Source organism: Patiria miniata, unplaced genomic scaffold (assembly GCF_015706575.1).
Source record: "Patiria miniata isolate m_02_andy unplaced genomic scaffold, ASM1570657v1 HiC_scaffold_5, whole genome shotgun sequence".
NCBI classification, from domain to species: Eukaryota; Metazoa; Echinodermata; class Asteroidea; order Valvatida; family Asterinidae; genus Patiria; species Patiria miniata.
In genome coordinates this window covers 7,098,573-7,123,357 of record NW_024037072.1, presented here as the reverse complement: position 1 = coordinate 7,123,357, position 24,785 = coordinate 7,098,573, and the positions used below count along the sequence as shown (strand labels likewise).

General features: G+C 40.8%; 2 protein-coding genes across 4 annotated transcripts in view; one reads left to right on the top strand and one right to left on the bottom strand.

Annotated features, from left to right (window-relative positions):
- Positions 1-24,785, top strand: part of LOC119740444 (double zinc ribbon and ankyrin repeat-containing protein 1-like) — a 32,412-nt gene that overhangs the window by 6,908 nt on the left and 719 nt on the right. The window contains exons 1-21 of one of the 3 annotated variants that reach the window (XM_038215757.1): positions 8,102-8,239; positions 9,428-9,548; positions 10,530-10,674; positions 12,402-12,531; positions 13,102-13,182; positions 14,245-14,351; positions 14,929-15,043; positions 15,788-16,114; positions 16,543-16,657; positions 17,195-17,236; positions 17,495-17,580; positions 18,254-18,465; positions 19,293-19,626; positions 19,919-20,000; positions 20,716-20,810; positions 21,137-21,250; positions 21,552-21,642; positions 22,330-22,466; positions 23,433-23,622; positions 23,891-23,949; positions 24,373-24,495. In XM_038215757.1, coding sequence (XP_038071685.1) covers positions 9,437-9,548; positions 10,530-10,674; positions 12,402-12,531; positions 13,102-13,182; positions 14,245-14,351; positions 14,929-15,043; positions 15,788-16,114; positions 16,543-16,657; positions 17,195-17,236; positions 17,495-17,580; positions 18,254-18,465; positions 19,293-19,626; positions 19,919-20,000; positions 20,716-20,810; positions 21,137-21,250; positions 21,552-21,642; positions 22,330-22,466; positions 23,433-23,622; positions 23,891-23,949; positions 24,373-24,495 — 2,697 coding nt within the window. In that variant the 5' untranslated portion in view covers positions 8,102-8,239; positions 9,428-9,436. Of the gene's footprint in view, positions 1-8,101; positions 8,242-9,427; positions 9,549-10,529; positions 10,675-12,401; positions 12,532-13,101; positions 13,183-14,244; positions 14,352-14,928; positions 15,044-15,787; positions 16,115-16,542; positions 16,658-17,194; positions 17,237-17,494; positions 17,581-18,253; positions 18,466-19,292; positions 19,627-19,918; positions 20,001-20,715; positions 20,811-21,136; positions 21,251-21,551; positions 21,643-22,329; positions 22,467-23,432; positions 23,623-23,890; positions 23,950-24,372; positions 24,496-24,785 lie in introns of those variants that run through there. The other 2 variants (XM_038215759.1, XM_038215758.1) reach the window with 2 other exon arrangements.
- Positions 1,680-6,962, bottom strand: LOC119740446. Its single transcript, XM_038215762.1, has 4 exons — positions 6,235-6,962; positions 5,700-5,964; positions 4,487-4,711; positions 1,680-3,598 (listed from the first exon to the last, which is right to left on the bottom strand). The coding sequence occupies exons 1-4, from the start codon at positions 6,262-6,264 to the stop codon at positions 2,697-2,699; spliced, it is 1,422 nt and encodes a 473-aa protein (XP_038071690.1). The 5' UTR covers positions 6,265-6,962; the 3' UTR covers positions 1,680-2,696.

Sequence of the window (24,785 nt, the reverse complement as noted above, 5' to 3'; positions counted from 1 at the left end):
TTTTTATGAGATATATTTTTCCCAAAGTTCGTTTTTACGAGATACATTTTGTCGAAGTTCGTTTATATGAGATACATTTTCTTGAAGTTCGTTTTTATGAGATACATTTTGTCGAAGTTCGTTTTTATGAGATACATTTTGTCGAAGTTCGAAGACAAAATGTATCTCATAAAAACGAACTTCGACAAAATGTATCTCATCAAAACGAACTTTGACAAAATGTATCTCATAAAAACGAACTTTGGGAAAAATGTATCTCATAAAAACGAACTTCGACAAAATGTATCTCATAAAAACGAACTTTGGGAAAAATATATCTCATAAAAACGAACTTGGACAAAATATATACTTGATGGCACTACAGGGCTTTCGTAAATTGGAAAGGAACGTTACATTTTTCCCCAAGGCCTTATAAAGGTCGGACATAAGCCACTCCAACCCGTCCCCCTCGCATTGCGTGACAGGGGGTACTAGAGGCATAAAGCTAGAAAGACGCTAATTTCGGAGCGGTTGGAAAGTTGATTTCCGTGAGACTAAGCGAGAAATGCATGCGATATAACACTGTGAACGGGTATATACATGTATGTGGTTTTGCATCCATACTGACGTGCACAGTCGTCATAACGTCAATTTCAACGTCATACGTTCAGAATCAAATCCGATTCCTCATTCCTCGTCTTTTTCAAATCTACATCTAGGATTAATCCAACAATCCAGAATCACTTTCTGTTATGCAATCTGTGATGTGAGTTTGGATCGTACTGAGTTTATACTCCAAACTTCTAAGGGAATTTGGATGCAAGTGTTTGTGTGCATGGAAATCGATATCCTTTTTACGACCCTGTTCGCTCTGAATGTAAATATCATAGTACATGTATTCCCAAAACTATGTAAGTGGCTACAGACAAACACATATGAATATTCCAATCGTACAAAGTAAAGGGAGGTTTTCGTCATTCATTTCCTAACGTTCTTTCCAAGATACTTTTTAACGGACTTGGTCAAGCATTCGGTTGTTTCATCTTGCAATAAAAGGAAGAACGTCTTTCAGTCTTCTATGTGTCTTGAATTTCTCCTTGGTGTGGGGGTTGGGGATGTCGTATAATCTCGCATTATGTTTTTTTCAAATCAGGGAAACCCGCTAGTCCGCCACGTACGCTTACAAATTGCATTTAAACCGGGAGCTAGGTTGAGTTTAATTAACAATTTGAGCAGAAAAGGTTTGATGGTACCAATCGATGGCCCGTCGGGGGGGGGGGGGTAGTTCCGAAATGGCCATTCTTAAGTTGCCCTAGGTCGGATTGGGGTCAGGGGACCAAGGTCAAATGTCAAAAATTTCGAGTTTAATTAACATGTCACGCACAAGCGCCGTTTTTGGACTTAAGTGTCGAGATTGACCCCCTGAAAAAGTCGGGTAAAGTTACTTAAGAATGATTAAAATATTGTATTTATACATGTGTATATGTTTTATATATACATGTATTACTGTAAACAAATGTACACGTATATATCCTGGTCAATAGTGGAGCTCTTTATGCCCATTATTTTTGCCCAAACCGTGCCCAAATATGTGATAAGAGCATGAAATATGGCGTGCAGATCCAAAACGGTCTGAGAATCATAGAGGTGGGCCCACCTTGAAACCTGCCAATTTGGGGGCGGAGCTTGATTTTTTTTTAAAGGGAGTGAAAGGAATAAAAACTCAGAAGAAGTGTATTAAACATTCATTTTCCTTCTTTTCCCATGCCTTGAAATAAATTTGGACATGACATTAAACATTCTAGCATTTTAAAGTCATATTTTTGGTTAGTTCAGACATTTGTCTGAACTAACCATATTATTCTGAGTGCCCTGGCAAGTGGCATTTTGGAGGGTTGAAAATGAGGTAAAAAAATGCAATTTTGCTAGTTGTAAACACATGCTGTATTGTAGTGCCTAAAAATAATATAAAAGTGATTTTTCAAAAGTGTTTCTATTTTTTTCTTGTAAGAATGATACTTTATTTCTGTACGAGTTCATCGGTGCAATAAGGCAGTCCCTTCATGAAAGAGGTTTTTGCCTGCTCCTTTTCTTTTAGAATTGTAAACATTGCATGGTAAATAAATGTAGGGCCCTCGTACCCCTTTTTGAAAATACCGCACTAATCTCATTCAATGAGCAACTGGGCTTGCTTTCAATTTCCATTGTTACATTCGAGTTCAATTTCCATTGTTGTTGCATAGTTGTTGCATTCTTAAGTCTTATTACGAAAGACAAAGGTAACCGTACACTAGGAGCTAGTTGATTGGCCAAGTTTTATTGAGTAGGCGCTCGTTTCAGCGAGGAATGTGATTGGACAGGACGACCGACATGATGAGTTGTCATGACAAACCGTCATGACTAACCTTCCAAAACGAAAGAACGCCAGTGAGACCTTTGGGTACATGTATACGGTATGGCATGGTCATTGAAGCTATAAGCAGATACCACAAACGTATCTAGCTCTATCTAAAGAAGTGTGTATCATAAGTTGCATAGTTTACACAAAACTTAAAAACGCAGCATCTTTTATGGGAAAGTTGGAAAGACGCACTTGTAGTGCTGCGGCCATAAAAAGTAACGTTGAATGTAATTCAACATAACGCACTTCGAGAATACTGTAGAAAATGTGCAATGAGTTCAAGCTGTTTAATTATTATTTAATGTCAACTGTTGGGCTAATACTGCACGGTCGTTTGTCTTGCGTATTTATCATAAATGTCTGGCAACTTCACGTCAGCATTCGAGCTTCCCACGTCATCTCGTGACGTGTTCAAACCTGATTCGCTAGTCCTCGTGGTTTTAGATTTCCTTTTCTTCTTTTTGATTCGTCCCATCGAGTTGTTTCTCTGTTCCTTAGACTGGCGCCGTAGTTTATGGATTCTATTCGTCACTTGATCCAAGTTGGAAGGGTTGGGAACCTTGACATTGGTATACTTGGTGATGGGATTACCGGTGACGTCATCGTAAACTTTGACCCCGTTGACGCCGAGTGCACTTTCTCTTGGTGGCGGGCAGGGAGTCTCGTAGCCAAAAGTGTCAACAGAGATTTCCTCTTCGTCTTCGGTGTAATAGTCCTCATCCTTAGATTCCTCGGTTAAGGAAGCTTCAAGTTCTTGTCTGCTTGCTACATGGATCTCCTCTGTTTGTTTTTGATATTTTGTTTGGGAGTCTTCGGGATCTTTGTTGACACTTTCCGTCTTTAAGGGCTTTCTTGTTTTGGGAATCCCAGACCTTTTGAAGGACCTCACAGGCGCAAAGTTAGGACTCCGGTTAGTGTGGAGATGAGTCCTTTGCGTCCTCAAGGTAGTTTTATGGGCGTGTTCCCTGTCTTTATCTTGTCTCACTGCGTCGCCGTTTACTGAATTAACGTCAGTAGTATCATCGCAAACACGTTGAGACGCGTTTGGCTGTTGTATGATTTTGATATTGTCCTTCATTCTCACGCTCAGTTCGTCCAGTCTGCGCCTCATCCCGTTCACATCCACTTCGTTGAGGCGTCGTCGAGGCTTCAGATCCTTGCGGAATTTCAACAGTTCGCTGGCGAGCTTCAGTCGCTTGTCGTCCTCATCTAGATCAACTGTACCAAACGGGGGCATAATTAACGATAACAAATTATTTCCAGCCTTTCTTTTGACTTATTTATTCTATATCTGACGACAATGTAAGGCAATATTTCTTTTGTTAATGCACCGTATACGCAAGGGCGGATCCAGGGGGGGGGGGGGGGGGGGCCAAAGGGGGCCATGCCCCCCCCCCAAAAAAAAACCGAAACCAACTTTTTTTTTTTTTTGATGTGACATCGTAATAAAGGCAGGCAATGAGTACACCACCATCTTTTCCTCAAAATAAATTGGTTAAAGTGGTCAGAAATTGCCTCAGATCGCACCACAGAGCATCTAGAATCCAAAAAAATTTCGGGGCCCTTAAGCGGGCCCCGAACCCCACGCCGTAATTTTTTAGACCCACTTTTTTGGGGGACCAAATTTTTTTTTGGCCCCCCCCAAAATTTGTGTTCTGGATCCGCCCTGTAAAGTGTAAATGGTAAAGCTTTGAAAGTAAGACTTTATTGTCTTCATGATAAATTCAATGGATTTGCGTTCACCAATAGCACTTTTTTTCCTGTTTCTCAACTGTCTTTTGTGACTTTGTGTGGTTCTGAGAACCAGTTGGTAACTCGACGTTTCGAACAGTATGCTCCGAGTCCGTCTTCAGGAGACTTGTGAAGTTTGCCAGCGCCATAAAATTACCTAGGTTGATTACTTGTAGTTATATTGAAAGATGATGTTCCCATGCCTGTAGTTCCCTTATAGAACATACATAAACACATGCATTACCAAATTTGTATGTTGGAGAACTGCCGAACTTTGCCTATTCCTTGGATTTGGACGAGAATGGACGAGCGCTTGGCGCGGGGTTTTCCGTCTAAACTCCGAAACAAGCCTTTACTTTTAACAAAACTATTTACCTTGATAGTGGTCGACGATGTCCACTCCCTTTCCCTTGTAGTCGTCCTGTCTGTCTGCCCTGAATTCCAAGACAATCTGGTACAAGTCGGGTCTGGCGATGTAGTACAGCAACGTCTGCAGGAAGTACAAGCTATTCTCTGCCAAGAGTCGTTGGTTCTCCAGTAAGGCGAAGAGATGGCGTGCATTGGTCACCTCGTCTACGATCTGCGGCGGTCGAACGTGATCTGCGACAGGCAAGAGAAATCTTGTTTGGAAATTCATTTGTTATCCTCCCCCTTGGCATTTCTTATAGAGAGCTTGCAGAAAGCGCCCTCGCTGTAGACATAAAAAAGACACTTAGTGTTTTCAGTGTCAATAAATATAAACATTTCAAGTCCGCAGTGATGGCGCCTGTATGATTTTGAGTGTATTTCGTACCATGGATCCTAGGAGTGAACCTTATGCATTCTTTGGACTTGTCAGTGACGAATAGGAGCTAAAATCTTTGACGAGACTGAGCTCGCCCAGACGCCTGTGTCCCTAATTCAGAATATGAATAAAAGAAATAGAGCTTTGTATTATTTGAATGGTGATTTAACCCATTGAATGTCGTCTCAAGAAAATTGAGGCCTAATGTCCCCAGCATCGGCGTTTCGGGTGTATGGAGGAGGGGGACCCCCCTTTTTTGTTCAAATTGCAGCCTACATTTGATTCGATAGCTCAGAATAGCTGATTCAATGGCTTCAAACTCGAAAATGATGTTTAAATGGTGATCTTTTGCTCAAATAAATTGGTTAAAGTGGTCAGAAATTGCCTCAGCTCGCACCACACAGCGTCTAGAATCCAAATGTTTCCGGGGCCCTTCAGCGGGCCCAAACCTAAGCTTGACGGAAACATTTTAGGGCTTTTCGTTTCGCGCTCGTATTAGTTCTGATCAAGGTATGCCCTGCCCCCCCCCCCCACCTTTGAGAAGCGATTGACGCCCTTGGTCCCCAGAATACTCGATACTGTTAATGCCTGTCCAATAGGCCTATGTACACAATTTTTTTTATAAATATTAACAGTTGTAAAAGGGTAAATGTTGAATTAGCATTATTTTGTTTATTTTAGCTTGTATTCCCAATGTTCAGCATTTCAATTGATAGATGAAACTCTGGATACTGGTATGAACTACATGTATTACACAAAGTTACAAAGCCAGAATCAAACACACCGATTAGTTATTATAATTACCTCTGCACAAGAACTTCATATCTGCGACATTGCCCAGCGTCAGGTAACTTGATAGTGTCGTCACCATCTTCCTGTATCTTGAATGTTGTCTGTCTCTACCACGCCCCCTCGTGCTAGTCTTTTTACAAGTCCCGTCGTCCTCCGGAAATGGTTGATGTGTAGCTCCGGTGGCGAGTTTAAGTGGCGGGAGGAAATGCAGCGGCTTTGACGGCCGGAAGTAACGACCACGGTGGAAGTACCGAATCTGTGGCATATTCATTGAATTCTGCAACAACAAAATAGTTAAGTGCTGTTATCAATACTGGTGTTGCATAACAGAGATTAGAGTGGGAAAAAGCTAATTTGGGTCATTAAAAAAAAAAGACAGCATCTGAGTTCTGTTTAGGAAGAAGGAAATAATGTACAATTGACTCTTATAATTTCGTCCATATACGGCAGGATCGTAATCATATTTTATTCATTACTAATAATCATTCATTGTTGATTATTTTTTGAATGATTCAAAGTCGGAATAACTTCATCAGTCTTAACTTACCAAGTACATGTAGTCAGGTTCCTCGTGCATAACACTTCCGCATTATGATACCAGAATCGCAAGCTCTAACTTTCTCCTCCAGCATTCCCTTGAATGATCGAACTTTCTTTAGCACTTATTCCATTCAGTCCTGGGTACATCCAACACGAATCTATGATGTCTGTGCATGTGTTGGAAAGTCTGAAAACGGGGTGGCAAGGAAAGACTGCAGAATTGTGTGACTATAAAGACGTCTCCCCCAAATTCGCCAGCATATATGCCAATGTACATGTATTGTAAATCGTCATATGGGTGAAATTACTGCATTATGCTGATGATCATGCTAACTACAGCTGTGTCGGTCCGACGATTCCTCCATAGTCCACAAGTCTGGCCACAATTAATCAGATCCAATGGTTCCAACAAGTGCCATAACCGAAGAATTCTACCGTTTTATCATTCGGCGTCCATGTCCCAGTTGACAGAGATCAAACAATATTTGCAGACATTTATCATGTATGATTATACACGTACACCCAGCGGGGCATAAGTGGTCGGTAATGGGTGCAGGTTTGTACCCATGGGTCCCCCACGCGCACTCTGTGCCTTGTTTGTTACTAAGTCTACATGACCTTCCTCGCGGTTTATGGAAGAGTCTATTGTTATTCTTGGGACTTACAGGTAATAGGATTGTTCCATTGGCTTTTTAGAGGGTGCTTGTTGTTTGTGAAGCACATCGTTCGAGTTGGTTTTCAGTATGGGGTAACTCAATACATGTAGATAATAGGCAGCCGTGCAAACATAATAGGATCAGCATCCGAAGACATGTGCGGAGGGAAAATGTGTTGTTTAATTGTTAGCCTTCTCAAAAATACTTGAAGAAATCTCTATGGCAAACTGAAATTATTATTTGTGCAATATGTCCACGAAATTTCCAGTACATTACAGGGATCGATTGAAGGTAATCTATTCCCACATCATTGATTAAAACTAATAACATAATTATTTTAAAAATGAACATTTTAATTAAAAAAGAAAGCATAGTAACTTAATATGCTTTTCCGATAGGAATTAGATAACGGGTAATATTTCACTACAGTAATATGAAGACGGGGTGGGACGTATTAACCTTAATTCGTCGGCCAAGTTAACTTTAATTAAGCCAACCCGGCCCCGCCGCATTCCCCCCACACTCCCCGTCCGCTTGATGAAAATATCCAGTAAATCATGTTACTTTTAAATTAATATTCGTAAAACTATGTTTTATTTTCTTCTTTATACTATGCCAATTTGCGATCATGAAGCTGCTTTGTCGACAACATGTCTGCAAGCGAATATCGATTTGTTGACAAGGCAATGAACAAAACACCAGCATTAAGGACAAACACTTCGGAGATCGAGAGGGCGACGGTCAATAATTTGTACAATAGATTCTTTAAAAAGATCTTGCACATATAAATTTAATATCATTCCAGCATTACTACTATCTGCCACTTTCTATGTGTATACATGTACTTGTAAGTTGTAGTCTTTGAAGAGCCATACGGCAAATCACACAAGTTTGAGAAATTCTTTAAATTTGGGAATTACGTTTTCCTTCCGAATTCATTTTTCGGCTCGTCAGCACACACACAGTACTTGTGGCTTTATAGTACACCTGCTTTTGTTGATATTTACCACCGTTTCGTAGCAACTAATTGATTGACCCGTACGGAAATACTACATTGTTATAATGTTGTTAAGGAATTGCATTAATAATTATTTGAAAGTTTTAAACAACAAAATTAATAATAAAGATTAGTTTTGAAATTATTCAGCAATAAAACATGGACTAAATTTGTTTAAAAAAATAATTTAAACAAAGAACATTTATGGAACATATTTATGAGCCTGTAAAGGGCAAAGGTCATACATGCCAAAACAGCAAAATTGTCAAGGATCGAAACGACGCTAAATCTACGCACATATTTCGGTCAATTTGTCAGCTAAGAGGTTGATTTTTTTTCTAGTCTTGGACTTGAAAAAGGTAAAAGACTTTATGCTGGATCTGTTTATCTTTCATGTCGTGCATCCAACTGCAGAAAGTTTAACTTGCAAGTGAAAACGAACGGACAACGGGAGAAGAAAGGTTTCCCGGACCAACGTCATTGCGTGCGAAATGAGCTGCGTGCCAAAATATGTTTTTGGCGGTGGATATTTGACCGTGAACCGGTCCCCAATTGTTTTTGTTGTTGAACCGATACTGCACTAAACATTCGCTAAACGTTTTTTTGAAAAAGGTATGAGTTCCTGTACGACTAGGAACCTTAACTTTGGAAATTTCTGTCCTGGATGAGAAGATAATCTCGATGAAAATCGGAAGCAAAATCGCTACATGAGAGTTTAGCGTTTAGGGGAGCATTGGCTGTCTGGCCGAACAGAGCTTGTGATAGTACTGTACGGCCAGATGCAGTCGGGCTATAAATCACCATATAAATGCACCGCAAGCGCATCGTGTTTAGCCAACATCACGTAAAATGCCACGGTAGATTGGTCCCCTATCCGTATACGTGCATTGTGCCACCCACCCCAAGACTTTTGGAAAAAAGGACGCTCACCAATTTTTTTTTAGTGGCCTTTCGGCATTGAAAAAACACCATTGCAAATCTATCACATTTATAACTACCTGTTCAACCAGAGCACTTTGGTAATGGTAGCCTGCTTGTTGTAGAAAGTGCAAGATTTGTTTGGTCTGAAGTGAAATGGAAGTAAAGTCCAAGAAGCAGTCAGTTGACACTGACGCACTGACGCATGGTCAGCTTGCATAAGAAATTAAATAGCAACGGCGTATTAATCTTTTTCTGAAGAATGAACTTTAAAAGAATGTAATGTCAGTGTGATGCAGATTGGATGGAGTCTAATCAACTGAACTGGCCAAGTCCTTTTCACTTCAATATACGGGTCCTACTAAAAAAGCGCGTCAACAAGCGTCAACAAGCCTTAACGGTCGTCAACGAGCATCAACAAATTTTGTATAGGCTTTTGAACATTAAAAACAGCTTTATATTGTAGAAAAAGCAATAAAGAACATCTTCTGCATATCAATTAAAGTTAAAATTATTTTAAAACTTGGTTTTTTGAACGCGAAATGTACGACGAATTTGTCGATAAAAGTTGGCCGCCATCGTGTTTGGATGTCAATGTACTGACGTTGGTTTTAATTGCATTATTTCAGGTGGTCACAATGCCATCAGCGGGTGGCATAGCGGCACCCAGTATCATCCCACTCAGGGTACCACAGCCGGGCAAAACAGCCAGTCAGATTGACACGAATACACTCATAGAAATCAAATCAGGTAAGACTTTAGAATCCATGTCTGTAGATAAATTATAGTAAAGCAGTTTTTAAAGGGAATGTACAACATTTGCTTTTGCTGTAATTTTCAGAAATAAATGGATTTGGAAGATTAGTATGTTATAGCAAATATTGTTAAACTGACTTGTTTCACTTTTTGGGCTTGTAGATGCTGGAAAATTCAAGAAAACCAGCCATGTTCTTGGAGTCTGGTCCCTGACCCCTTAAGATGAAACGGAGCAATTTATATATAGACTTTGGGAAATTGTAAGGTATAGAGAATCAGTCTAGAAGGCTTGTACCCCTTTACTACGTGTGTAATCAATTGCAAACAAAATGCGGGATAACTAAATATGAAAAATTGGGAGCAGTTTTTGAAAAAAGCCAGTTTTTTTTCCAACGCTGGTCGGCCGACCAGCATTGGAAAAACACAATTTTCTTGAAAATGTCAGCACACCAGGAGCCACGATTTTACAGGATGCTTTAGACTGTCATTCCCCATCAATTCAGTAAGGTATTCCATGATAGTTTGATTATTTCGTTTTTTGATGTTTGCAAATGTTGTATCTCCCCTTTAAGGGAATGTTTTTAATTATACAAATGGAAATCAGGGGGTTTTTTTTTGGGGGGGGGGGTGCTAGGATTGTCCACTGTTCATAAATTTCTTTTTCTGACAAGAAAACAAATTCTGTAAAAATCTGTCTTGATTATTTCACTCAAGCCTCTGTGTTCATTGTGTTCATTGTTCAATCAATTCACCTCATGAAGTTTTGATAGAAATTTATATCGGTCAGAATTCACATATTTTCCCCTAAGTATTGTATTTAAAATCATATGATTGGAGGACCATGATTATTCCAGTAATTTTACAATATTAGATCATTACCTCAAAAGTTTGTTTGACATTCAGGTAACCCCAAAAGAACAAAAACAATGTAACAAAAAATCTTTGTAATTGAGGTTTTTTTTAATTTCATTGCAGAAACTGGTGATGCAATCATTTATCTGACAACAAACGGCAGCCGACCTGATCCATACCGTAAGGCAGATAAGAGTACTATCAAATACAAAGGACCATTCCTTCTTAACGAGGGTAGGAGAACCATCAAAGCCATTGCTGTCTCCAGGTAAATGCAAAAACTACCACATTTGTTTTCTTTAGAATAGACCCGTAGCACCATGGGCGTCAATTCTGGGGGGGGGGGGGGATGTCCTCCCCCCACTTTTTGAAGGATGGGAGACACAATTATATCAAATGCCCCCCCCCCCCAGATTTTTGAAATCGTGTCTCATTTACAGGGCCCTATTATGCACTACAATGTATCTTTTGCTAAGAAAATATTGGTTAAAATGGTCAGAAATTGCCTCAGATCGCACCACAGAGCATCTAGAATCCAAAATTTTCAAGGCCCTTAAGTGGCCCCATGCCTTTAGCTCAGAATATAATAGCTGATTCAATGACTTCAGACCTCGATATGATGTTAATATTATTAGCTTTTGCTAAGAAAATATTGAATAAAGTGGCCAGAAATCGCCTCAGATCGCACCACAGAGCATCTAGAATCAACTTGTTTTTCGGGGCCCTTAAGCGGGCCGCGAACCCCACGCCGCATTGGTTCTGATGAAGGTATGTCTCCCCCCCCCCCCACTTTTGAGAAGCGATTGACGCCACTGGCTGGTTGCGTGGCAAACATCATTGCCACAGGCTTACATATGATTATACCTTTTTGTGCATTTGTTACTATAGTAAAATAACAAAAAAACTTCAAGATGGCTAAAGTTAACATTGGATATATGATGGACTTTGCGAATGAGTGTACCCGTAATGAAAAAATATGAGATTGAAGTTGAAGTACCACCAAACCTGGTATAGAAGAACTCTGACACGTGATCACTGTACACACATGAGGCCCCCTTCAATGGAGAAACCATTGTGCACGCAAAGCAACTGCCCCGTGATGGATCATCTGAACAATAGCTAGCACAGTGCTTACGCCATGGAAGGGGGCCTTCGTGATAGAATTGATAGTGTGCCCGAATTGGTCTTTACGTAGATAATGTAAATAGGGAACAGTTGGCATGATCTGGTGAAGAACAAGTACAAATGTCTGTCACACGGAACAGCGTTGGCTAACACAGGGCCCTTCTCGTTTTTAATCATGGAGTCCATAGTAAAGAAAAGACTACACAAAAATCCTAGAGATTAAACGTCTTTGGTTTTTTTTAATGAGCCAGTTCAGTATCTCAATGAAGTAATCCAGGTCAAAGGTCATTCGGGATAAAATCGCTGACGGGTGCAACAGTGCAAAAAAATTCCCATAGCCACTAGTGCTAAATGCCCATACTTCAAAATTCTTTTAAAAATACTCAGAACTCTCACAGGTATTTAAGCTATACAGAAAAATGATGATCGACATGTCATCTTTCAATTTCTTTTCATTTTTTGGTGGGTTGACCATTGACTTTTCGAGAAATTCTCGCCCAAAGAAGACGACCCCTATTTTCCCCACAGCAGAACGGTACCATCTTGAAAAACGATCCCTCCACAACATGGCAAAATAGCGCCACTTTCGAGCCCAATTGTTTTCAAAATGCTCAGAATTGGTAGCCCAGAGTCCGGGCCAGAGGTTCATTGCCATATCTCTTCAATTTCCCAATGTTATGGCTCTCAGAACTCTCTAATATAGAATATTTTGAGGGTATAACTTTTATTCATGAGCTTGGCGGATGGGTTTAGGCCTATCTGCTCGTAATTAACATGCAAGTGTTGTGCGCCCATCTCCCTCGGCGTTCATGCGCCTTCAATGAGCAAAAGAAATAATTGTGCTGTATTGAATTTTTTTTTAAATTTTAGCGACAGACGGAGTGAGAGCCATGTAGTCAGCAAGATGTTCAGTGTTGCCTATGCCGATCCTGAACCCGAACCTTATGAAGATGATGATGCTAGCTTTATCATGGACTCTAGGCCCAGGAGTGCACTCAGGGTAACTTCAAATTATACATTTCTGTTTTTGTTTACTAGTTAATATTCTTGATCTCATTGACCAGGGTTGCCTGTTGGTGTGTGAGGCCGAGGTGGCACCAAGAACTAACAGCGGACGTTAAACTGCTTGCGCTCACTTGTGCGGTTTAAGCGTACTTAAGCATACTTATGCTTACTTGCAAGATAAAACGACCCCTATGTGTGACTGTCTTGCCTAAATTTCATGCTTTGGCTAAAGGCCGGTTCATTCTTCAAGCGAATGTTGGTGTGAAGCAAATTCAGTAAGGTAAAGAAGAACGTCACAATTAAACTTCAGTTGTTGACGTCATGAAATTTGCTTTGCCTTCGCATGAAGTATGAACCGGTCTCTAGTCGGCATTTACATTTATGTCAGTCAGCTAAATCTAATGGTTGACTTGATAGTTTTCACTGTTGTTACAACTTGAGAACTCATAAAAACATGTTATCTGTAACATCAGATGTATCTCTATCAAGATTTCTGAAATTCGATATTCTTCCATTCATGTTGCCTCCTGTTAACAACTGAAGAATATATTTTTTTCTGCTCCAGAGGTCACATCAGTTCAGTGACATCGATGATGTCATTGATGTCACAAGATCAACCAACAACATAACCCTGTCCAAGTCATACGTAAGTACATCAAAGCATACTTATGCATACTCTCATAACCTAGTCACTCATGTTGAAACCAATACTTGGCAATAGATTGACCGGTCGGATGGTATATTTGGAATCTTGATATTGGGTTACGCTCTGACTAGGAGATGGTTGTGGCGTGCGGTGGCCTCATGGTCTGGAGCATTGAACTCGTGGTCTGTGGGTAATTCTGCAGGTTGTGGGTTCAAGTCCAGCCTGGGGTTATGGTGCTTGTGCCCTTGGGCAATGCACTTTGCCACTCATTGCTTCTCCAGGTAAATGGTGAACTGCGAGTGCAGAGATGGCTATTGTGATTGATTTTAGCTGCTCTGCACCAAAATGGCTGCATCAAGCTGTATACTCTGGTATTTGGAATGCTTCATTGGCCCAATGATCAGGAGTAATAATAATGTAAAGCGCTTTGATCTTAATTAAAAGCACTATATAAGTGCCCGCTATTATTAAGTCCTACCTAAGTAAACACCTTTTTGATACTGGTGTTCCAGATTTGCACTGAACCAAATAATACGAGCAACTCAGTAATGACTCAAGCAGACTTTAGTTTAGACAGCGGGACTTTATGTATTAATTTTCCTTCGATCAGACTTTAGAGTTGTTCCGAATGACTGCAACAGTTTGATGTAGTCATTCCCAACTGTTTCAAATCTCAAAAGTTTGTATAATCTGGAACGCCAGTCTGAAACGGCATTAAGTGATGACATTTTCTCAGTAGCTCTAGGGAAGGCATCGAGCATGGGCATATGGGCTCCGTGCACAAACAAGAGAGGGCGCTTGTGGGCGGCACACACTGCGTGCGCGTACTGGTTGGCCTTATGCTCAAAGCTGGGCATTGTTGGCAGTGCATTCAAATGTCTCTCCCATGGTCTCCCCAAACTCTCCCTTTCTTACCGCTGAGGGGGTACTTTGTGCCCGGAGCCCATCGTGCTTGTACCGTTACACCAGAGTGAGACAAAATTGGAGTTTTTGTTCTGAGGATGCAGTGGTAGTTACAGACAAGAAGATTTATGATGGTGACTTTGATTTTTCTTTTTGCAGCAAGGGATGGGCAACTCAGGCGTGACGATGCCATACAATGCATGGGGCTCCACCGCTCCACCTCAGACTCTGGCGACCTTACAGAAAAATCCTGATTACATGTTTCAGTAAGTTAGCATGTTCCTGTCTCCCTCCGCAACCCCCCTAAAACATACCACTCCTAACCCTAACTCAACCAAACCTCACAATCTTCACACAAGGCATGTTTTTGGTTCCTTGATTTTGTAAGTTTCTCCTTTTTATTCGTTGACATTCTGTTGACTTTTTTGGTGGTGCACATGGTTGAATCATAAAAACAGTTTTTGCTATGCTGGTGGGTAGAATTTTCTAGGACCCGGGGCTAAGTTTAAAATTTGGGTTGGAAACATAAAATAGCTTCTTGCTTGTTGTGATTTTTCCTACTTTTTTGAGATTTTGTAGAAATAATAACACAGCCACAGTTGTAGTCAAATCCTCACAAGACCATCTTAAGTCTTTCGGTCTTGAGTCAAATCACAAGCCATTCCAACAACTTGTGACAAAGGCATAACTTTGTTATTGTTCATCTCCTTGTAACTTGTGACCTTTCTTGTGATTGACTTTATGAATTGACTTGTGATGGCCTCGACTACAACTCTGACCACACCCACCACTCACACACCCTATCCTCTCACTATAATTGATTGACTTTTCCACCTGTTGCAGCTATCACATGCATCAGCAAACCAGCCCAAGGCAAAGCCAAGCACCTGTGCAGTACCGCCAGCCCCCTCCACCCCAGCCCCCACCACAGACTGTCCAACCGCCGGTCATTGTAGATGTGAGTCAATTGGCCAATTCTTGATTTAGCCATAATTAAGCCCCGCCCACTTTTGGTTTTGCATACATTTCTCACAGTGCATGTGACTAAAATTTTGATCTAATTTAGTATGCACTGTTTGATTGACATGCTGGAAGGATCCATTCTTGCATGCGGGCAAACCAGTTATTTCATATTTAAGCAATGATTTGCTTCTTTATCACTCAAACTGGCTCTCTTTCCTTGATTTGTTTTTCATCTGGTACAACAAACAACATGATACACTGAACGTATGAAGGTTAAATTTATCCTTCCAAAAAAAAGATGATTTTTTTTATTTTGGTCATAAATGCTCAGTAAGACTATAATAATTTAGTCTGGTTTTTGGTAAAAATACATTCTATATGAGTATTTCATTGATTATACATTTAAACGTCAACTTCCTAAACATTTTCGGTAGAATCTTCCTGAATCCTCCAAAATCCACCTCTGCACAGTAAATTGGTGCCAAAATTTTGGGGCTTTTAATGTGCTCTTAACCTCCGAAATGCCACAGCGGATTTATGAAAGTGCTAGAATGGTTAGGTTTAAGGAATGAAAACAGCCACACAAATCTGATAAACTGTAAGCAGCATGTTGTGGGCCAGGAGTCTCAAAAGCCTGGAATTTACTCTTAGATACATTCAGAAGCACCGAGTTGCTAGTACCGATTCCCATTAAAGTACATCCTTTTTTGAGAGGGAATGTTTACCAATGTCTCCTCAGCCCTATGCCAGTAGCTGGCGCCCCGTCAGCATTCCCCTACCGGCGGTCCTCAACCAGGAGATAGGAACGCAGACCGTGGGTCTGTTCTACCCGACCCACGAGCAGCTGGGCAGGAGAGAACGTGACGTGGAGGAGGTGCGGATGATGAGAGAGTCGTCGACGTCAATGTCGGCGTCGGCTAAGACTGAGAAGCCTAACTTGATGGAGACCAGCCCAGGCAAGGGGTACTGGAAGAAGCAGCTCGCCCACGTCGTGGCTCACCTGGAAGCCTTCACTCAGCGAGAGGCCGAGTTCAGAGCGGACGTGGGCAAACCAAAGATGGGAAAGGTAAATATAAATGCAGTGTTGTAGACAAGGCCATTACAAGTCCCCATCAATCCTTACAAGTCCATCACAAGTCCTCATAAATCCTTACAAGTCCATCACAAGTCCTCATAAATCCTTATTACAAGTCCATCACAAGTCAATCTTAAGTTAATCAAAAGTCATTCAGCCCCAAGTTAAGTCACAAGCTAACAGTCAAGTCGAAAGCAACAGTTCTTTTGTGACTGAACTTTTGGGAAAACTGATTTTCTGATGAATCAAAAGAACCATGCACTGACATGCAGTGCTTGGTCAGTTTCGGGCCCTACAAAGGCAGTAAAAGGCTGGATGGTTGGGATTGTACGGGTACTAATGAGTTGAATTATAAACTGTTAATCACCATAAGCTCAGTGTTCCATTTGCCATGGTATTCTTGTGGGTTTTTATTCCAGATTACATCTGCGAGTGTTGAAGACGACGGTGTGGATGTGACTATCACTATCAGCTTGGAGTCACAAACTGATACGCCTGCAGTCAGACCGAATCGGGCATCCATGGCCAGAAAGGGTGAGCAGTAGCTCTGTGTATTCATACCTGTCTGTCTGTCTGTCGGTCTATCTATCTGTCTGTTTATCAATCCAGTCAGTTGTCTGTGTGTCTGCCTAATCCCTCCTTTCTGATTTTTCTTCCACCCTTGCATGCTTGTGTGTCCCCTCCTAGTTTGTTTCTGTACCCCTGCCATTTTACCTTTGAGAGAGGTCCTGCCAGGTCCAAAACGTTCGGCCCGCTAATTGTTTTGATCTGTAGATTTCAGGTCAATCCAGTCAGTTATTAGTTTGCAGCAGGTTTATCCATTTTTCATTTTAATTTTTTAATTTGCCATTTTTTCTTGTCTTTTTGACAAATTAATTTATGTACCATTCCTTTTGTACGGCAAGCCATTTGCCAAATCTCGACTTTACTGCTAGCTTTGACCCTATCTCAGTATCATTTTCAAATCTTTCATCTCCAAACCAAATTGAAATAAAGCCAATTTCAGAGATTTAGAAAATCCCCTAATTAATAATTTTGTTTAATCATCTGAAATTGTTCTCCTTTTCACAGAAGCATTACTGGCCAAGTCTCTTGCAAAGGACAGTGAATCTGGTGAGGATTTTTTTTTTTATAATCCTGATCCCTTTTGACATTTCTGGTGCCTTTTTTAACAATTATTTGCTTATTTCTATCTATCCTGTTTGAGACTGCTTGACACATATAATAAACTGAAACCTCAATACTCAGAAGAATGAAATGGTTACTTACTACTTGTTATCAATTTTCCATATTTTATTGAAGTTACATAGTAAACTGTTCGAGAACTATTATCTTTACTATTATTGCAAGCAACAATTGTTTTGGTTTCAGATTCTCCGTACGGCAAATCAAAGAAGAAATCTATGACCAAGAAACTTGCTGCCAAGAAGAAAGCTGCAGAAGAAGAGAGGCTTTCAGTGAGTAGTTATCTTTCCTGCTCGTTGTCTGTACTGCTGATATACTTGCTAGTGAACTGTCTGGGTACTTGCATGGCTAAGGCAGGCCGGTTTGCAGGCTTTTTGGTTTCGTTGTTTGGATGGCTGTCTGGCTGGCTGGCTGGCTGGCTGGCTGGCTGGCTGGCTGGCTTGTATTTTCTTAAAAAGAAACATTACACATGGCTTATATTTAACCAGTTCGCGTCGGAGGCTGTGATAACACGCACTGGCTGATTTTGTACACATGCAGGCACAGCTGACGGATTAAGACGTCAAGATTGCCTCAACTCGCCTCCGGGTGACGTCTAAACATGCTAATCCCTCGTGCCTTTTGTACACACACACACAAAGTCCGTGTAGTCTGTGGAGGTTGACCGTGTGCTGAGCATTGTGTAGGCTGTTGTGCACAGCCTAATGTACAATTTACGCTCCAGTGCACACCCCGGAGTATTGAAACAAATAAGGTTTCGGCAAGAAATATCGTACGAATACTGTTGAAATCACTCTAGCGAATCAGTATTTGTGGCGTTTGGCTGTATATCAGAAGTTGGCTGGGAAATTTTACCTTTCGAAAATTTCTAAATTTTCATCAGAAATAAATCTGGCGCAAAAGAGTTAACAAACAGATTTCTGTTGTCATTTCTCAACCAATCAGGAAGAGGATCGTCATTTATTCAAGGAACTCAGCCCCAAGGGAGAAGGGGACCCAGACAACGTGCAAGACCTCCTGGACGACGGGGCAGACCCAAACTCTGAAAACAAGGATGGCGTGCCTGCCCTGGTGGTCGCTACCATCAACAACCACGCAGAGTGTTTGCCTGTACTGATAGATGCCGGGGCTAAAGTCAACGCTAAAGTCTCTAGCAGGTATGAAAAGGGTTGCTGGAAGTTATGTCCGGAATCTAGGAGGGATAATAATGCAGAGTTTTAAACACGACTTGAAGCTTAAATGGAGTATATTGTGAAAGTTCCGTTCAACGAATACAGTGGGGTCCACAAAAAAATAATGTGTATTTATAAAGCGCATGTATCCACCAGTTTTGGTGCTCAAGATGTTACATCATTATTACTCAACTCATTGGGCCAATGAATCATTCCAAATACCATCTCAGCTTCCTGGGAGTATACAGCTCGATGCTGCCATTTCAGCGCAAAGCAGCTAAAATCATCTCTGCCTTCCCAGACACCCAATTTACTCACTTACTCATGAGTGGGGAAAAGCAATGAGTAACAAAGTGCCTTGCCCATAATCCCAGGCTGGACTCGAACTCACAACCTGCAGACCACGAATTCAGTGCTCCTTACCACGAGGCCACGGCACTCCTCAAAACATTGTTTTGGAAAGTTAAAGTTGTTTGATAATATTAATATGGCATTTCATTATTGCATCTGCAATGCAGTGGTGCTATAGTACATAAAATTTGGTAGCCGAAAATGGAGATATTTGTTATAGAAAAATGTTTGGTATAGAGGTGCTCTACTGTAGAAGAACTTGGGATAATTCTGCTATACCATTGGAATTGACTAACAAATGATTGGAATACAGTTACGATTGATATACGCCTAAGGCGCCTTTACATGCCTTCGGCTTGACCACGTTGTAGTTGCATCCTTCACAGTTCAGCTTCTGCTGCAAATAAAGATGACTAGCCCCCCAAAATTTTGGTTATTTTTATTTGTCCTTGTCTTAACAGGAAGGGCAACACAGCTCTCCATGAGGCCGTCCTCCTAGGACCCGACGGCCAAGAAGCCATCGAAGCCCTCCTGGAAGGCGGAGCCAACGCCAAAGCCAAGAACGCGAAAGGCGAGACGCCCTACGACCTCGCCATCAAGAACGGCTACAACAGCATCGCGGCTCTGTTTGCCTCCAGTATGGGCCAGGACATGCTGGATAAGATGTCCGACACTAAGAAGAAGGACAAGGGCAGCAAGGCGAAGGCCAAGAAGAAAGCCAAGGAAGAAGAAGAGGACAGTGAGGAGGAATTTGTTGTCAAGAAGAGGAAGGCGTACAGGGAGAAACTGCCACAGGTAGGTGTACAACGTCGGTCTGAGTTTCTGGTTTGATTCTCTTGAAGATTTGCGTGTTTGAGTTTACATGATTGAAATTCTGGCCTGATTTGTTCAAAACGTTATTTCCTGCTCTTTATGGGTCTTATATGTTTTTTCCTTCAGTTAAAGATGTATTCTGAAATTGTGATAGAAAGTAGATAAAAAGTTCAAGTAAGTTCAACAGGTGCTAGGATTCAAACAACATGAGCTGAGGTTCATCAACAGTCTGACAAAGTTCCTATTTAATTAAATGACCTATTTTGTTTTACAGGATAAAGGTTCAGTGGTGGCAGCATCACCATTTGATGCACAGTCAGATTCTGAGAAGCTTCGCAAAGCCATGAAAGGACTGGGTAAGACGAAAGCATTCTATTTTCACTTGTAGAACCTACATAGACTAACTGAGCAAGTAGTCATTTTTTAGAGTGAATACACAACATTTGCTTTTGCTGTAATTTTCAGAAATGGATGGATTTGGGGGGTTAGTACATGTATTTTATGGCAAAGATTGTTACACTGACTTGTTTGAAGGTTTGTGTTCGTAGACGCTGGAAAAACCAAGAAAAACAATCATGTTCTTGTAGTCTGGTTCGCTGCCCCCACTAAAGGTGAAACGGAGCAATTTAAAGACGTCGGGGAATTGTAAGGTCAGGGAACCAGTCTAACTGGCTGGTACCCGTTCATAGGTGTGTAATCGATTGCAAACAAAATGCGGACTAACTAAATATGGTAAATTGGGGGCAGTATTGCACTGGTCGGCCGACCAGCGTTGGAAAACAATTTCCCAACGATTGGGAAAAAATGTCCAATGATCATTCCAATTTCCAATGCTGGTCGGCCAACCAGCATTGGAAATTGATACAAAAATATTACTTTTCTTAAAAATGTCAGCACACCAGGTGCCTTAATTTTACAGGATGATTTACACTGTCATTCACTAACAGTCCAGAAAGGTATTTCATAATAATTTGGTGGTTTTGTTTTTTGATGTTTGCAAATGTTGTATATTCCCTTTAACCCTAAAGAGGTTTTTTTTAATTTCATATTTGTCCTATTGATTGTTTTTAGGTACCGATGAGAAAGCAATAATTGAGGTAGTGACGCACCGCTCGAGCTCTCAGCGACAGAAGATTTCCAAACAGTTCAAGCAGATGTTTGGAAAGGTAAAGCTCATCAACTGTTGAGTGTTATGACTTGCAGTTTCATGACCATGCTCTTCAACAAGTTTGAGTTTATTTCTTGTAATGAATTTCCAGTTAGAATGTTTTATTTAAATAATAGAAAGCCATAGTTTGTATCTCTTTTGCAATCTCTCTGCAATTGCAATGCTCTGAAACAAGTCTTGAAACAAACATGTCCAATGCACATGAGATATCATACACCTGAACTCTTGCCGTTTTCCAGAGAATTTGGCCATTTTGTTATCAGAAACCTGAAAATAGCAAAGGGAGAACAACTTTAAAGTGAATATTTTGTCATTTTCTGTCAGGATTTGATGAAGGAATTCAAGGGAGAGTTGGGGGGCAAACTTTTGGATGTTGTCAACGGATTGATGATGACTCCAGAGAAATTTGATGCCTACCAACTTCACAAGGCTATTAAGGTATGTATTACATATGTAAATTTATTTAAATATATTGGCGCAGAACGCAGTGGTGTTTACCGGCGGTTTAAAACCACCCATGTGACAGGGTCTCGACCAATAGGATGTGGTAAACTGTCTCAGGTATTTATGAATATGTGTTAAAATATTGTTGTATAGCCACGTTTTAGCTTTTAGTAAATTTTGCCACATTTTTCCTACTGGTACTACACTGGGAATGTAGTCCTAATTGTATTCATTTTCTGCTCAGCACTTTTGTACCATGAGGTTTCTGAGTTTTACTGTTTTATTTTCAATTTAGGGTCTAGGCACAGACGAGGCAGTACTGATTGAGATCCTGTGCACACGAAGCAATGCGTCCATCGACGCCATCAAATCTGCCTACGAAACAGGTTGGTTCACTTTTTGAACAAAAATACATTATTAAATTGCAATAACGATCACAAGAAATCCAAAAATTGATCGTTCAATAAAGTGGACTTTGTTTTAGTGTTTTTTGGCATCCAGAGCTCCGTACAATTGTACATAAAATATGGTTGCCAAGTGAATGTTTGTTTTAGCCAAGTGTTCTAGATATCAGTGATCTGTGTAACAGCATTCAACTGCTACTGCAGAAGTTTTAGACAAAATTAGGGGCTTCAATTTCTGTGTCCCCCCCCCCACGAAAAAAAAAATGACATTTCAAAAACACAATCAAATCTTTCGAGAATTTTCAAAAAATATTGTGTAATAAAATAAGGATGTGTCTTGGAAATAATGTTCACAAGAAATGGCCAAAGAGAAGGTCATCACATTATCTGAAATTAACACCTTTTGGTAAAAAAGCTGCACCTCGTAGTGTGACAAGTCGTATTTCATCAGCATTAACTCATCAGTAACCATAAGATCCTTAAAAAGTTACCAGGCTGTTTTGGATAATTTTGCAGGATTGAATATAATCCAGTTACTATTGCATTACGTGGGACTTGATACTCTTTGCAGATATAGTACAAACTATAGCTGCACCTCGTGTCTTGGAAATAATGTGATCTGTGTTACTCCAAGTCCCAAGAAACTCAAAAGTTGTATCTTCCTCCCAGCTTACAACAAAAATCTGGAGGAGGACGTTGCTGATGACACCTCAGGGAACTTCCAACGTCTCCTGGTGTCTGTCCTCCAAGGAGCTCGGCCTGAAGGGGATGAAGTCGACCCTGACAAGGCACAGGCTGATGCTATGGTAAGTCTTTTTTAGTAGATACTACCATGGGGCGTGCTCCAGTGGCCTTTAATCACTGGTTCTTTTTTTTAGCATTCTACTTTTTGCATTGTACTTGCTTGGCTGTCACATCCCTTCCATTCAATGTTGTAGTGTTTAGGGGAGTCAGGTTGGCGTAGCGGTACTTTCCTCGCCTTCCACCGCTGTGACCCGGGTTTGAATCCCGCCTGGGCCAATATGTGGATTGGGTTTTCAGTCCCTGCCTGATTCTGTGGGTTTTCCCCAGAATATTCTTCTGGGCTTTTCCTCCCACCTCTAAAACTGTAATTTCTTCTCATTGTCTTCTCCCCACAGGTTTCTTCAGGCTTGTGAGCTACAGTGCCTAGGGCGCTTTTGAGGAATCCTTGGTTTCATTACCAGAAATTATTAATAATAATAATAATAATAATAATAGTGCTGAAGGCTATACCTGCAATATATTCGTCAAGTATTTTGCCTCCTACTGCCCCTCTCTGGAACTCCCTATCCAAATTTTGTTTCCCTTCTATCTACAATATTTTACACTTCAAAAGAAATGTGAAGAGATTTCAAATATTTCATGCTTTGTACACACATAGTTGTAGGATGTATTTTAAAGGATTCGGTTTCTGGATGTAAATTGTAAGCTGTGTGGTAATTACAAGAAATAAGTCATGCAAACTTCGAAGAATCCACAAAGCTTGTATATACAAGACCCGTATGCTAACCATTGAACATGTTTTTAAAAAAGCAGAAATTGATGATTGGAAGAAACATGTTGGTTTGAAAGTGTCACGTTAGTGAGCACATAGGTTTTTTCCTTACTTGCTTCATTAGTGCACTTACTCTGAAATGTGCATTTGCAAAAATTACCACTTTGCCGCTCTGAAAATACCATTTTAACAAGAAGCCATTATGAGTTTTGCCGCATTTTTTATAGTCCCTGTTTTATCAATTATATTTCTCAAGGCCCTCTACAAAGCTGGGGAGGACAAGTGGGGAACTGACGAGTCGCGATTCAATGCCATCATGATGTCGCGTAGTTATGCGCAGCTACGTGCAACGTTTGAAGAGTACGGCAAGATCTCGAAGAATGACATTGAGCAGGCAATCAAGAAGGAAATGAGCGGTGACCTGAAGGAAGGAATGCTGACTGTAGGTAAGAAAATATGGAGACTGATGAGTGGAGGATCAGGTACCAGACCTGCGCATAGCTGCTTCCCCCGTCTTGGTTTAGATCCTGGAAGGCAGGGCAGTGTTGCAGTGTTATTTAAATAAAATGTATTGGTACCAGCCTATAGTTTACAATATTTTCCTGCATAACTCAATATTCAGATGCACTAGAACACAGAAATGGTAGTTTTAATATATTAATAGAGGTTGATTGACCACTTTCTTACAAACAATTTATTTGTATTTCTTTTCAGTGAGGTGTGTGCGTAACAAACACAAGTTCTTTGCTGACAAACTTTACAAATCTATGAAGGTAAGCATTTCAATTGAAAAAATATAAACATTGTTACAAATATCAACAGCAGTGGATTTACAGAAAGGTTAGGGGCTCTAAACCCCCCCCCCCCCCCACCCCCCGGCTGAAAACAAAAATAGGAAACGGTGCAGAAAAACCCCCACTCCTGGCAGCTAAACTCGCCTCTTGATCCAAACCTCTTGAGATTCCTTGTGTCACTAGGAATAAATGGCAATGCATTCAAAATTTTGTACTGACTGGATTGACCTGAAGCATACACATTCATAAGTTAGAGAGCCTGAAGTTTTAACCCGTGCAGAATCTTTCTCAAAAGTAAACTATATTCTTAGCTTTGTTCTTTTGTTCTTTTGTACACAAACTTAGCAACAGTGCTTGCTTGATTTCATTCTGATTGAGGGACTTTTTCGGTTACTTTCTCAGGGTCTTGGTACCGACGATGACACACTGATGAGGATCTTGATTTCTCGCTGTGAGGTCGACATGCAGAACATCAAAGCAGAGTTCCAGAAGGCCTACAACCAGACACTTGGAAAATTCATTGCGGTAAGTCTCTGATTGTGTTAAGATATGTCGTATGGGGTACCTGGACCGAAAAGTAATTAGAGGGACAATGGGACCCCACAAATTGGTCTATACTATAATTTGCCAAATAAAAGTAGAAGCCATTTTCTTGCGGTGAGACCACTTTGTGCTCAGGTGGTATGCACGCACTTCGGGCTCCTTCGACCAATGGGGTTACAAAAATGTTCACGCTGCATGCGAACAAAAGTCGTTACACCCCAAAAATGACTTCTAATTTTGTTCACCGAATTAGTTTTGTGAAGTCCAAGTGC

What these genes read in the sequence shown, in the direction of transcription:
- LOC119740446 (XM_038215762.1), bottom strand. Translation starts at nt 6,264, where the DNA reads ATGCACGAGGAACCTGACTACATGTACTTG. An exon ending in AACCTGACTACATGTACTTG is followed by an intron (nt 5,965 to 6,234) that starts GTAAGTTAAGAC and finishes TTGTTGTTGCAG; the next exon opens with AATTCAATGAATATGCCACA. An exon ending in CATCGTCGACCACTATCAAG is followed by an intron (nt 3,599 to 4,486) that starts GTAAATAGTTTT and finishes CGTTTGGTACAG; the next exon opens with TTGATCTAGATGAGGACGAC.